The sequence below is a fragment of the Mauremys reevesii genome, linkage group 4, assembly GCF_016161935.1.
Source record: "Mauremys reevesii isolate NIE-2019 linkage group 4, ASM1616193v1, whole genome shotgun sequence".
Taxonomy (NCBI): Eukaryota; Metazoa; Chordata; order Testudines; family Geoemydidae; genus Mauremys; species Mauremys reevesii.
In genome coordinates, this window is record NC_052626.1 from 41095993 (window position 1) to 41109995 (window position 14003).

The 14003-nt window shown below is 41.9% G+C and overlaps 2 protein-coding genes and 1 long non-coding RNA gene across 22 annotated transcripts in view; 2 read left to right on the forward strand and 1 right to left on the reverse strand.

The window, feature by feature from the left end:
* Window positions 1-9626, reverse strand: part of LRRC74A (leucine rich repeat containing 74A) — a 38331-nt gene extending 28705 nt beyond the window's left edge. For 2 of the 9 annotated variants that reach the window (XM_039539030.1, XM_039539029.1), the window contains exon 1: window positions 5236-5684. In XM_039539030.1, coding sequence (XP_039394964.1) covers window positions 5236-5272 — 37 coding nt within the window. In that variant the 5' untranslated portion in view covers window positions 5273-5684. Of the gene's footprint in view, window positions 1-5235; window positions 5688-9492 lie in introns of those variants that run through there. The other 7 variants (XM_039539034.1, XM_039539035.1, XM_039539032.1 and 4 more) reach the window with 6 other exon arrangements.
* Window positions 1-14003, forward strand: part of ANGEL1 (angel homolog 1) — a 226307-nt gene that overhangs the window by 195919 nt on the left and 16385 nt on the right. Inside the window, exon 1 of one of the 12 annotated variants that reach the window (XM_039539017.1) lies at window positions 8943-9184. The exons of 7 other annotated variants lie outside the window; for them this stretch is intronic. In XM_039539017.1, the coding sequence (XP_039394951.1) occupies window positions 9121-9184 (64 nt within the window). In that variant the 5' untranslated portion in view covers window positions 8943-9120. Of the gene's footprint in view, window positions 1-8942; window positions 9185-9257; window positions 9400-14003 lie in introns of those variants that run through there. 4 more of the 12 variants (XM_039539028.1, XM_039539027.1, XM_039539024.1 and 1 more) reach the window with 4 other exon arrangements.
* Window positions 5648-7800, forward strand: LOC120405413. Its single transcript, XR_005598559.1, has 2 exons — window positions 5648-5692; window positions 7389-7800. It is a non-coding gene; the product is annotated as an uncharacterized LOC120405413 (long non-coding RNA).

Genomic DNA, 14003 nt, shown 5'->3' on the forward strand with positions numbered 1-14003 from the left:
TAGTATTATTATTTATTTCTCTTTTTTCACTGTTACCCCTTTGCTGCCTTTTCCTCTGACTTCTTACTTTCCTTTACTGACTGGTTATTGACCTGTAATTTTGTCCCCTTCTCATTCAATATTAAAGCTTGACATGGAATCCACAACTTAGCTGTCCAGCCACAGATGTATGTAAGGGGATGACTGTCAGCTGGGGCAGGTGACAGCATCTCACTCACTCCGTTAGCCTCCAGTCCCAACCTTCCCACCTAAGACCCAGGCACTTTTGCCAGACTTTGCTTGTTCAAATGAGTCATTTGCTAACTTTGTTTTTTAAAAGGAGGAGAAGAGGACAAAGAAAGAAAAAAAAATATCTCAAAACTCTGTATAAACAACTCAAAAGACACGCCAAACACAAGTGACTAGGTGGAAACATATAATAGTTTATCTTGTGACTTTTCATTGTTATTATTTGTATTGTGGCAGTGCCCAGAGGCCCTCTCAGGATCAGAGATCCATTGTATTGGACATGATAAAGATAAAGCCCCAGCTCTGAGGAATTTAAATTCTCCTTTTGTAACACTAATTCTTACAGATTCCCACCACCCTATGACATCCCTTGTTGTATTGTGTCCAACATAGCACCCAATACTGTGCCACCTAAGTAATTCCTGTGAAGTAGGGGCCCCCGATTTGAGTTCCTTGGGGCTTTTGTCTGTGAAAAGCCATGCACACCTATGGTGCTGTAGAAGTTAGTGGTATATCTACAGCGCTGTTCAAGAAAAGCAAAGGCAAGGGTTTTTTAAAGTGTAACATTTTATAAAATTATATTATTATGCACTAAATATATTAATATCTTCCTTGTTAAAGAGACAAGGCGGGTGAGGTAATATCTTCTATTGGACCAACTTCTGCTGGTGAAAAAGTCAAGCTTTCAAGTATGCAGAGCTCTTCTTCAGATCTGGTGGAACAGATTGTTTAGCATAAGTATTATTATTATTAAAGTAAATGTAGTGAAAGATGCCAAGTTGACGGTTCTGGAGATTCAGGTCCTTTATTTATACAGACTACTGGTACTGCTAGGGTAGCATTATGGCAAACATCCCCCTGACACACAAACTGTCTTTATCAGTGTACTTCAGCCATAGTGGTAAGAGGAGATTTCAGTTTCTGTGGCTTGGAGTGAGACGGGGTAAATGGTGAATTCAGCCATCTTGCAGGTGCTTTCTTTTACATGTCCTCAACACCGCCACCTGTTCTATCCTAGACCCATCCCTTTTGTTTGTTACTTCTTTAAATTGTGCCACATGGACATTAGACAAGTCAAAGGAGTAATTCATACTTAAATGGTAAGATGTCTGGGGCAGTGTAGTGAGGCAGAGTGGCCTCCCACTGACCCAGAGGGGGAAGGGGCTACCGCTAACCCATCACTGACAGGGACCATCTTTTTGTTCTGTTTGTACAGCACCTAGCACAATGGGGTCCTGGTCCATGACTGGAGCTTCTAGGCACTAGGAGGATACAAATAAATAAATATAATATACAGAATTTACTAAAAGATTTACTGGTATCACTACATGGTGAGAAGGCCTTTGAGAAAGTAGAGTGACCTTTCCTAAAAACACTACTACCAACAATGGGCAATATAAACACTTGGATAAGTGACTCTCTCTCCACTAGGATAAAAGTTAATGAGGTATACGCCAACGAATTTCATCTACAAAGAAGAACCAGACAAGGTTGTCCTCATTTCCCCTTTTTGTTCACTCTCTTTGTTGAAATTAGGAATTGGTATTTTAAAACATGAAATTATATAATTTAGTTACTTTTATTTCTATTACCCACAATAAAGCAACATACAAAGTACAAAAGTTGTAACAGATGGTAAAAGAACAAAACTATAATCTAGTTTTCAATGCTACTTTAAATGCACAGAGCTAGGAGGCACAAACAACTATTTCAGTATACTGAATATTGATATTTTGGAAAAGCAACTGTAGTAGGTGATCACATATAGTAATATTCAGTTATGTAGAATTAAGAGTTATCTGCAAATAATTAAATTAGCAAGCAATTAACATACTTGTTAAATTATCAAAATGAAAGATTTCATGATTTTTAGGTAAATAGTTACCTCAAGCTTTTGTCAGAAGAAGTACAGTGTCTTCCAAAATGGAACATTGCTCTTTTCTAGTATTTTATTCAAACTAATCAAATGGAACATAGAATTGTGTGATATGCAGTACAATCTATGATTTATGTTCCGTAAGAAATTAATGAATTCAGTGATATATGAGGCTATAAAGTTAGTTATACTAAATCTGAAATATTAAATATAGTGGGGAAGAACCTATTATTTAAAAAGTACAAGATACATTTGAGTTTTTATGATCCAAACAAATAAAGTATTTAGGAGTCAATATTTCTCTTAATCTTACTTGGCTAATTGAAAATAATTTTCCTCATATTAATTCAAAACTGAAAAATTATTTCCTGGATTGGAAAAAACTACATTTGTCTTAGCTTGGCCATAAAGCAGAAGTAAAAATGAATTCGTTACTAAAGCTTCATTTGCCATTTCAGGCCCTACCAGTAGGGATACAAAAAATAACTCTAGAGGCAATTCAAACAAAAATTATTAACTTTGTATGGGACAGTAAACTCCTAACTTTAAATGAGAAAATGCTTTATAGAGCAGATCTGCAAGGGGGATTGGTAGTACCAAATTTACTAAAATATTGGACGGCTGAATTAAAATCACTATCAGCCTAGCACACTGTATGGAACTCAAACAGGATTTTAAATATAAATGTAGTGCATTGTTTTTTGTACCCCAAAAATTTAGGCATACACAACAGGGAAACAATATATAACATCGCTTGGATATGGAATCTGACACAGATAAGAAGTAGCCTCTTCCCCTTCCTGCTTATACTCATCAGAAACAAATCAAAATTTTAACCAGAGTTATCAAATCCAATGTATACTGTATGTCAGGAAAAAGTGGCTGGGTATTCTGTAATGATAAAACTATGTAAATAAATATGATCAAAGAACTGATGAGGAATATTAATATAACAATTGGGCTTATTGCCACTAGAGCATTATATCAAAGCCCATGTAAGAAGCTCATATCTCAGAAGAGGATAGAAACACTAAGGGCCAGATCTCTGTATGGTACAATGAATTGTTACTGATGGACCTGGAAAGCAAGACTACCTTTACGGGAAAAGATCTAAAAATGGATATAACTTTGCAACAATGGGAAAATATCCTGAGAAAGGTCAGAACTTCATCTATCTGTGTAACAATTAATGAGAATTAATGCAAAATACTTTATCAATGATATCTCACTCCATTGAAGCTAAAGGAAATATATAAAAAAGGAAGTCATAAATGCTGGAGAGGATTTGGAGGAATATGGACCGTTCTGCATGTTATGGTGGGAATGTCTTGATATAATAGTAATGGTTTTGAACACAAAACCAGCAAATAAAAATTTCAAAATAATTAAAGTTAAGCTAACCACAGATTTTATTATGTTACAGTCCAAAGGAGACTATTGATTTGGGGAAGGACCCTTTGAACCTTGGGTGCATAAACACTGGAATCTCAAGTAGGAGTACAGAGGTTATTTTACACCTATATTTAGCTCTGGTGCCAGCACTGCTGGAATATTGAGTCCTGTTTTGGTGTCCATACTTCAAGAAACATGTTGATGAATTGGAGAGGGTTCAGAGTAGAGCCCAAGAATGATTAAAGGATTGGAAAACATGCCATATAGTGATAAATTCAAACAACTCAATATATTTAGCTTAACAAAGAGAAGGCTAAGGAGTGCCTTGATCGTGGTCTGCAAGTACCTACCTGGAGAACAAATATTTAATAACGGTCTCTTTAATCTAGCAGACAAACAAGATCCAATGGCTGGAAATTGAAACCAGACAAATTCAGACTGGAAATAAGGTGTAAGTTTTTAACAGTGAGGGTAATTATACACTGGAACAATTTACCAAGGGTTGTGGTAAATTCTCTGTCAATCTTGCTTTAAAAATTAGCAGTGACTGTTTTTCTAAAAGATCTGCTTTAGTTGAGACAGGAATTATTTTGGGAATTTCTATGTCCTGTGTAAGGAGGTCAGATTAGATTATCACAGTGGACCTTTCCGGCCTTAGAATCTGTGCATCTATGAATAACACAATTACTACTAGCACCAGATGCATGATAGTTCACTTTTAGAAAAGTACAGATCCCCCAACATTAGTGTATACGAAATAAAGTATGTAAAATGCTTCCAATGGAAAAAAATGACAGACAGCCTTACAGCAGGATCAAGTCGATTTTAAAATATATAGTTACTGTTTTTTGAATTTGAACAGAATAAATACACAGATAATTATAAGATGCTGACCAAACACAAACTGAACTTTTAAAGGTCACAAATACCGTTTAAGAGTAAGATTTGTTTAATATCTGTATGGAAAGTTTATGTGTGTTAGTATGAATGCTTGGCACTTCCGTAACTATTTAATCTTGGTTTATAGTAACAATAGCTCAATTACTTGTACATTTTAAATAAAGTGAATTTTTACAATAATTAAGTTATAAAGCCAAAACTTCATTATACTATGGCCAAAAATCATCCAAGTGTGAGACTTACTGAAGAAATTAAATATGAGCAACTATAGTCAGCTAGGAATTTGGGTCATAATACTACAAAGGGATACAGACCTTAGTGCTTCAGAGTATAAGCAACAGGAGGGTCAGAAAAGTATTTTGTCCCCTCATCCCTGCCATGTCACATTCAGTGACAGCAACTGCATAACTAGAGCCTAATCCTGCAAGGTGTTGAGCACCCTACATAAGAACATAAGTTATTGAAGTCAATGGTAGTTGAGGGTGCTCAGTACCTCCTAAGACCTAGCTCTTCCCCTGACCTATTTTAGAGCTTTTTTTATTTTCCTCTGAAAGATTAGACCTTGACCACAGCTGTTAGCAAGATCTCAGACTAGATAGGCCATTGGTTTGCTCCAATATGGCAGCTCCTATATTTTTACCTAAGTGTATACGCACTATATATCCCGGTTTACTTCAGCATGCTCCAGATTTTTTACCAATGGCTGCCTAATTGCTCAGTTTGGGTGGGGAGTGAGAGTCTTACATTTATATGGAGCCCTCTTATAGCAGTGGTAACACCTGTAGGGGTTCTGGTGGTTTTCCTTATTTTTAAAACAATTTATTAACTAAAAATCCCACCTTCATCCTCCTCAGAGTCAGAAAACTCATGCTCCATGGTGCGTGTCCTTGTCACCACACTGAAAGTGCTGCTTGTTACTTTGCTTTTTCTCCTCTGCAAATTAGTAGTTTACAGTCATCTCTGTCTGACACCCTCACACAAAACCCCTGTCACAGCCACTCGACTCTAATTACAGAACCTCCAGGAGCAAGGGTGTCATCTATACGATTTATAATCTTGATTTATACTGTTTCTGAACAGGAAGGTCACATTTCCCAGTCACTGGGGCTGCCAGGGTTGTGTAGGAAGTTTTTGCAAGGCCCCTCTTTCATTTCTTCTCAAGCATTCCATGACCTCATCTAGACATTATGACTCAAGATAGATGAAACTTACAATGAGATATCCTGCAGTCATATTACATCAGTCTTTGGGTGCATCAGATCCCACTAAGTAGGATCAGAACTGGTCAGCATTTGGGTAAGTGTTTCAGAAAGTGGTGCTAATAAGCTGGTAAGGAGTGCTCACCCCTCAGAGTTACTAGTGAATCAATGTCCCAGCCCGGTACATTTTCAGATGAGAAATTCAGTCATGACCATTTGTAGTCTTTAAAGAACTCTCAGCACTTTTTGCAAAAGTTGGTTTATTAGTCCCCATGTCCTGAACAGATTCCAACTTGAGTAATTGCATCTTGCCTACTGTACATAGATGTACTCTGTAAAGATATAAACACCTAAAAGTGCCCCAAACCCAGGTATTTATTATTTATCCAAGCAATCTTAACTGATACCAAAGTTGAGGCTCCATTGAATTGTCAAAGGAATTGGATCAGTGCTTTTTATTTATTTATTTACAGTGTTAGGGGACCATTCAAAAGGCTGACAAAAATCATTTTCTTAACAAAGGAGGCTTTTTTGATAAAGGTAGAGAACTATACTCAGTACATTTAGGGGCAGTCTTCCTCTACAGGAGGTAGCCCAATAAAGATAGTTTCTCATAGAGGTTTCACAGTGTATATCGCACACACAAATTGCTAAGTGCTATATAGATATAAAGAAAAAGTCCCTGCCCCAAAGAACTGGGTATCTTAGACACTTTGGTAGTTTTGTTTACCCATATTTTACATAAATCTCTCAACCATTCCAGTTGTCAGAGTTCAAACAGGGTTATACTTTGGTGCAGAAGAGTAAAATGTTGCATAAGCCAATGGACGTTTTGACCTTGAAATGTAGGCCCATTGTATGTTTTGATTTTGTTTGTGAATAATTTTTCTAGTGCAGGCATTACAATTCCGGTAGCTCAGACATTTGTTTGCTTGTGGTACTAATTAATATTCCTTGTGATACTAGTTAACAGTCCTCACATGTTTCAGTGTGATTGTCCCAATGTTGGTTGGTTCTTGGATACTATATCTCTTCTCTCAAAGATCAACTTTGTTTTAAAAATGCCCAAGTAATTATCATTTGCTGTTTCAATAGCCTGCTGCTCTGGGCTATTAGTAACATCACCTTCCATTTCTGTAGCTGAACAAAGAGGAATAGTCCAGTAGTTAGGATGCTAGCCTAAGACTTATGAGACCTCAGTTCAGTTATCTGCTCTGTCACAGACTTCTTGTATGACCTTAGACAAGTCACTTTGTCTGTGCCTCACCTGTAAAATAGGGATAATAGTAAGGTCCCGTCCTCACAGCAGTGTTGTGATAAATACAGTAAAGACTGTGAGGTGTTGAGATGGTAATGAGGGCCATATAAGTACCTTAGGTAGACTAATGCATGGTAAATTTTGCTCTGTGGTTTTGAAACAAAATTATTTTGAAAATACTCTACAGATCACCAATCGTTTTGTTTTATGGACCATCTTGCAGCAGTCAGTGCAGGTTCTGTTAACAACATGTCAGCAATGTCCATTTTGGCTAGAGGTTTGAGTTGTTTTTGATGGAGATATGATTAATGTGCTCATCAGCAGGTGATGGGTTTGGTTTTAAGGGATGTTTGGAGATACAGTCAGCAGATTTAGTCTTTCCAGTTCTGTATATTACTACTTGTGTATAAGACATCAAGAGTATACTTGGAGTAACAGGGCATATTGGTACTCAATTTTATCTGAGTTTGGTTTCAGATTTTTAACACGGTCATAATGATGAATATAGCAAAATGTTCAAACTCTTCTCTTCCAGATGAAACTATCAGGTTTCAATATGTGACAGGCTTCAACTTCCATGGGCTACAATCTGATCATGACTAGCTGGGTCTGTTTGATTCTATATAGCTCTGAGGGCTTCAATCAGTCTTCTATTAAAGGAAGGGTTGAAGGACAACATGCTTATATGTTCATCAAGGCTACATATGATGGCATCACCTGCTTCAGACTGTGCTTTTGTCCACACAGATTTTGTATAATATTTTATAAGATCCCGAAGAGAAGCAATTACACTTGCAAAGTTAGGAAGGCAGCATGATCAATAACTATTCATGCCTAAAATGACTTGATATCTGCAATTGTTCAGTAAGACTATTTGCTTTATTGTTTAGACTTTCGAAGGATATGAGATTACTCTTGTTTGAAAATACATGTCCAAAGACTTTTAAGTAGATTTTTTAAAAATTGATCTTGTCCCTGTTTGATATGGGAGCATTCTAGGATTTTCTTTAGTGCATCATCATGGTCTTGATGTCTTGTTCTGCACACACCTTACAGGATGGATTAGATGCAGCAGATACTACAATCTTCTGTAATGCATTGGCCAATGTGAGTCGAAAAGGTGGTTAGGTATGTGAATTCAGGGCCCATTTGGAATTGATGGAATTCTTGTTTAGGCCCAGTTTTGATAAACATCCAGCACTATTAAGGCAATGTACAATACAGCCCAGATGAGTGTAATATACGCTGCTCCGGATTGATTTCCTCTATGGGACACCACACACAGGTCTGAGCAGGTATGATTAGGGTTACCATACGTCCAGGTTTTCCCAGACGTGGCCTCTTTTTTGGTCCACCAATCTCTGTCCAGGCAGATTTTTCAAATAAGAAGAAATGTCCGGGCTTTTTCCTTGTGGATCTGATATTGCAACTCAGAAAGAGCCATCTCCATGCCCCGATTGGTCCCGCCCCTGCAACCTCAGCTGTCAGATCCTGGCTTGCCAAATAAGTGGAGCCACCGAGCATCTCTCCACCGGGCTAAATGCCCTGCTGTGGGGCCTCAGAGCCCAGCTAGGAGGGGTGATGGTGACAGGGCCAGGCCCCCCCCCCTCAGGGAGGGGGATAGGCCTGCAAGGAGGTGCTGACTGAAGGCTGGTGCTGTGTCCCAGGCCTGCGCCAATCACCTTACCATTGTGACAAGGAGCATGACACTGCCACCACCTCGAAAGTGAAGATGCCAGCACCCCCCAAATGCACCCTCCATTACCCCCAATACCCTTCCTGTACACATACCCTCCAGTGCCTCCCAAATACCGCCCCTCCAGTACACACATCCCTCCAAATATCCCTCCCAGTACACACACCCCTCCCGCACCCCCCAACTGTCCCCCCCCGTCCCGCTGGTGCAGCGTGCTCTGTTTAGGAACTTGAATGGTAACCCTGCTAGGTGTGAGCTGGGCGGATACCCAAACGGGATCACACACAGCACTGCTTCACAACGCAGACTCATACACACAGGGTGGGGACGCGGGGCCTGCGGGGCTGGGAGAGCTCCTGGGGAAGTTTACAGGCCTCATTCCCCCAGCTCTGCTCCTCACCGCGCTCAGTCTCCAGGACGGGCGGGCTGAGTTCATGCAGGGGGTGCGAGGCAGCGCTGGGCCAGGGCCAGGGGCCGGGCCGGGCCGCCGGCGGCTCCCAATAAAGTTGTTGTTGAGACGGAGCCGGGCTGGCGCGTGGCCAGAGGCCGGGAGAGGATCGGGCAGGGCGGCATGATCGGCACCGTGCTCTGCTACCTGCTGCTGCCCGCGGCGCGGCTCCTCCGCGCCCTCCGAGGTAACAGCCCCTCTCCCCGGACCCCGCCCACGGCCCTGGCCCCGCCGTGCGGACTGCGGCAGGCTACTGCATGCGCCCAGAAGTGCAGCCCGGAGCACGGGCCCTGCGGACACTCCTGCAGCCCGCCCTGACCGGCGGGTCGTGGAGCAACTAGAGCACCTCGGGCCCGAGGTGACAGCCCCCGGGGGCGACCCCCCTCAGCGCCTGGGCCTCAGGTGACAGGCCTCCCCTACCCCCCGGGGTGACTCTCCCCTCAGCTCCCAGGCCTGGGGTGATAGGCCTCCCCTACTCCCCTGGGGCTCACCCACCTCAGCTCCTGGGATAACAGGCCTCGCCTCTCCCTGGGTGACCCCCCTCAGCTCCCAGGCCTGGGGTGACGTGTCTTCTCAAGGGACACCCAGCTCTCACCAATGTATCCGGGAGACACCAGCTCTCCCAGACCCTCTTGGGTACCTCCCCCAGCTCTCACCGAGGAACTCTGGGTAGACCGAGGAACCCTGAGGAGACCAACTTCCCCCAGGCCGTTTTGGATAGTCCCAGGCCTGATTGTTATTGTTTATATAGGCCTAGCAACAGTGCTAAAATTATGCGGGGAGGGGAAGTAGGGGGGCCCTGATGTCATGTATCTTGCTTTAATTTAAACAGTAGTGAGACTAAAGGGGGCCATTACATGGAAGTGAGGTAGCCCCTAAAACTGGTAAGGGGCCCACTGCCCAGCCCTCCCTCCAGTCCCTCTGTAATTTAAGCACAGCTTAGCAGTGATCTAAGTGCTGTCACATCAGAAGACAAGGTCCCTGCCCTGAGGAGCTTGGGTTCTAGACAGATGGAGGCAGGGCTGAGAGGCATCTGAAGCTGTGCTCTAGAGCTGGCTGACCAGTTACTCAATTTCTCTCTCTCTCTCTGTTTGTTTTAAAGGAGTAAAGATTAATTATATAGCTAATCAGAGGAGGGTTTAAAAGAAAGAGTGGAGGCTTGGTGGAGTGGTCAGGTGAGACCATCTCTAGGTCCTTCTCCCAGCACTGACCACTGTGTACAGAGGAGAGCAGCTCCTCCAGATCTCAGGAAACTCCAATTCTGATTGCTAAAAAAAACAGGCAGCAGTGTATCTACTGGAGAGACGGACTCCTCCAGGCTAGTGCTGACTACTAGCAATAGAGCTGAGGTCCCCAATCTGTGGGGCATGGGGGAACATTTGGGGGGCCACACCTGGGGCTCGGGCCAGCTCCCACAAGGGGTGGGGAGAGAGTGCCACTCAGCTCCACTCCGCTCCTGGCTCTGGCTGCTGGCCCCATGCCTGGGGATCAGCTGCCAGCTCCGCACCCAGGGCTCCACTCTCTCAGCCCCACGTCTGGGAATCTACTCCCAGCTGCCGGTCCCATGACCGGGGTCCTGTCTGCCAGCCCTGCGTCTTGGGTTCCGCTCTTGGCCATAGTTGCTGATTGAGGCTCCGCTCCCGCCCCCAGGTGTGGCTCCAGCTCCAGCCCCCTTATGTGTGTCCGTGTCCCCCTTCCCCCCGAGCCACAGCCTCGCTCCCAGCTCGGGAGTGATGGTGTGTGGACAGGTGTAAGAGGGGGGATGTGAGGTGAAAAGTTGGGAGACCACCGCAGTAGAACATTCTTCTTGGGGGAATGTACTTAAAGCAAATAATTTCGAGGGGAATGTCTTTAGAAAATTATTATATTTTAATTATTTTTTTCCTTTCACTTTATACATCCTCCCCCATCAAAATAAAATAAAATATAAAATAGGATGCATCCAAAGCTAAGTTCCTTGAGAATACTTAAAAATAAATTTTTATAAGCACTTGTCTACATATGCAATTACTCTGAAATACCTAATCCATTCTAAATTCACATCCTACCTTATTTTGGAATAGCATTTATATGTAGATGAACTCTGATTTGTAGTTCCATTCATTTCTCTTAACCATTCGCACTCCTCGATCTTCAATGAGCAATATCCAGGTTAAAGATAGACTAATAATGAAAAACACACACACACACTCATCACCTTCTTAATTGTCACCTCTCTTCTAAAGATCAAGAGTCAAACTGTTTCAAAAGAAGGGTGGGAGGGGAGCAAGTTCTAAATGCCCTGCTAACACTTGTGTAATATGGGGACTTCAGAGCCTCCACTGAACATGATTGCAGCAGTATGACATAGGGTAAAGGTGGTCTTTTGGGTGGAAGGTTTTAGCCATTTATGATTTTATAGGAAACTTATAGACAGGGCAGATCAGAGCACCTGTGTAATAGTCTTGTGTTGAGATACTTACTAATCAAGTGGCTGCCAAGTTCTTTTGATGAGTAAGTGGTCATTAAGCCCTCAATCCTGTTTTTGCCTCTTAAAATGGGATTTCAAGGTTTATCCTATTTACAGATCATGCAAAGGCTCCCAGTGTAGTCCTGAGCTAGGATTGGGGAATCAGTATCATTACTTTAAAAAAACTATTTCTATAGCACCTTTCATCCCAAAGTATCCCCAGGTGGTTCACAGATAGAACTTTATGTATCTACAGTAAAACCTCTCTGTAGCTTTCTGGGTGTTGCCAGTATTTCAGTGCTATGCTGATGCGCCAGTGTGCAATCATGATGTCATATGAGGCTATTCTCCACTTCTGGGGGATTTGTGGGGAGCAGGGATCTTTTCTGGCCCCATCTTCCCTGTGTAATGACTCCTCTGGCTATCTTAGTTACATGGTGCTTACATGGTGAGAGCTCCATTTATCCCTCTATGGCCAGAGGAGCAGGATGCGGGGATTGCTGAAATACTGACAAATACTGGGTGGGGTTCCTCACAGCTTGAAGGGAAATCCCCCATCCCTCTGCTTATTGCTTGGTACATAATGGTTGATTTGTAAGCAAACTGTGGGAGAGATGGATGCCTCCTCTTTACTATCCATCTCTGGTAATATATATATATATATAACTCGGTTTCTAAACAGGATTGCAGAAGGCATTCTAAGGGAGATGGGCTCTTCCAGATCCTCACAGCATGAATTAACGTTCATAATGATCACTATGACCTGCTTAGCAGTGACTGTAATGATCTTTCTGTAATCAGACTTACATACTTGTTCATTATAATAATACTTAGTTCTTATTATTACTAGACATTCTAATGGTGTGCCTAGATACGACAGTGTTGAGCATATTAGAAATACTGATGTGGGGAATATGTCTCTCTGTGTCAGTGCTTTGCCTCTCACACATACAAAATATTTTGACTTAGAAAATGCCAGTAAAAGCCTGTAGTGATATTGCTGACTCTTGCATGCTGTTATCCAGAGTGACACTCCATTACAGGGTGTACAGAGTGAGCAAGGAACAGGAGAAGAAAATGAATGATTTGCAGAGAACACAATATGCTCATCAGTAATGGGGATATGATTGCACAGAGATATTAGCAAAAACACAAATGCTTTTATCATCTTGAAGAGTATAAAGGGGAGATACTAGTGAAACTAGTATGTTCTTGTGTTGAGCGTGCACTGAAGTATTTGGCCCATTACAGATGTCAGTCACCCACTGGATGAATATCATGGTCTTCCTATTCTCAGACCATGGTTTCTTTCATGGTAGTGTTTTCCCTAATGGAACTTTTCCATCTTTAACTTCTGTGTTTGTGCTTCCTGTGTTGGTCTCTCCACTCCTTTTCTTATATGCATTTGAAAAGACAATCCAATGTGGAATGGGTCTTCTATACTGAGTCTCTGCAATTATGGAAATTCCTGATATCTAAACATGCTGCCAGCTGAGGACCCCTTGTTCATTTCCTGAAAATTCACCCATTCCAAAGGTCAGCTGCTAGAACTCCTTCCTGATATCTCTGCCCCATGTGGCTAAATGTGTCTGTGTTTGTATGGAACATAAGAACAGTTGTACTGGGTCAGACCAAAGGTCGATCTAGCCCAGTATCCTGTCTACTGACAGTGGCCAATGCCAGGTACCCCAGAGGGAGTGGACCTAACAGGCAATGATCAAGTGATCTCTCTCCTGCCATCCATCTCCATCCTCTGACAAACAGAGGCTGGGGACACCATTCCTTACCTATCCTGGCTAATAGCCATTAATGGACTTAACCACCATGAATTTATCGAGTTCTCTTTTAAACGCTGTTATAGTCCTAGCCTTCACAACCTCCTCAGGTGAGGAGATCCAGAAGTTGACTGTGTGCTGCGTGAAGAAGAACTTCCTTTTATTTGTTTTAAAGCTGCTGCCTATTAATTTCATTTGGTGACCTCTAGTTCTTGTATTATGGGAATAAGTAAATAACTTTTCCTTATCCACTTTCTCCACATCACTCATGATTTCATATACCTCTATCATATCCCCCTTAGTCTCCTCTTTTCCAAGATGAAGAGTCCTAGCCTCTTTAATCTCTCCTCATATGGGACCCGTTCCAAACCCCTAATCATTTTAGTTACCTTTTTCTGAACCTTTTCTAGTGCCAGTATATCTTTTTTGAGATGAGGAGACCACATCTGTATGCAGTATTCAAAATGTGGGCATACCATTGATTTATATAAGGGCAATAATATATTCTCAGTCTTATTCTTTATCCCCTTTTTAATGATTCCTAACATCCTGTTTGCTTTTTTGACCGCCTCTGCACACTGCGTGGACATCTTCAGAGAACTATCCACGATGACTCCAAGATCTTTTTCCTGACTTGTTGAAGCTAAGTTAGCCACTATCATATTGTATGTATAGTTGGGGTTATTTTTGCCAATGTGCATTACTTTACATTTATCCACATTAAATTTCATTTGCCATTTTGTTGCCCAATTACTTAGTTTTGTGAGATCTTTTTGAAGTTC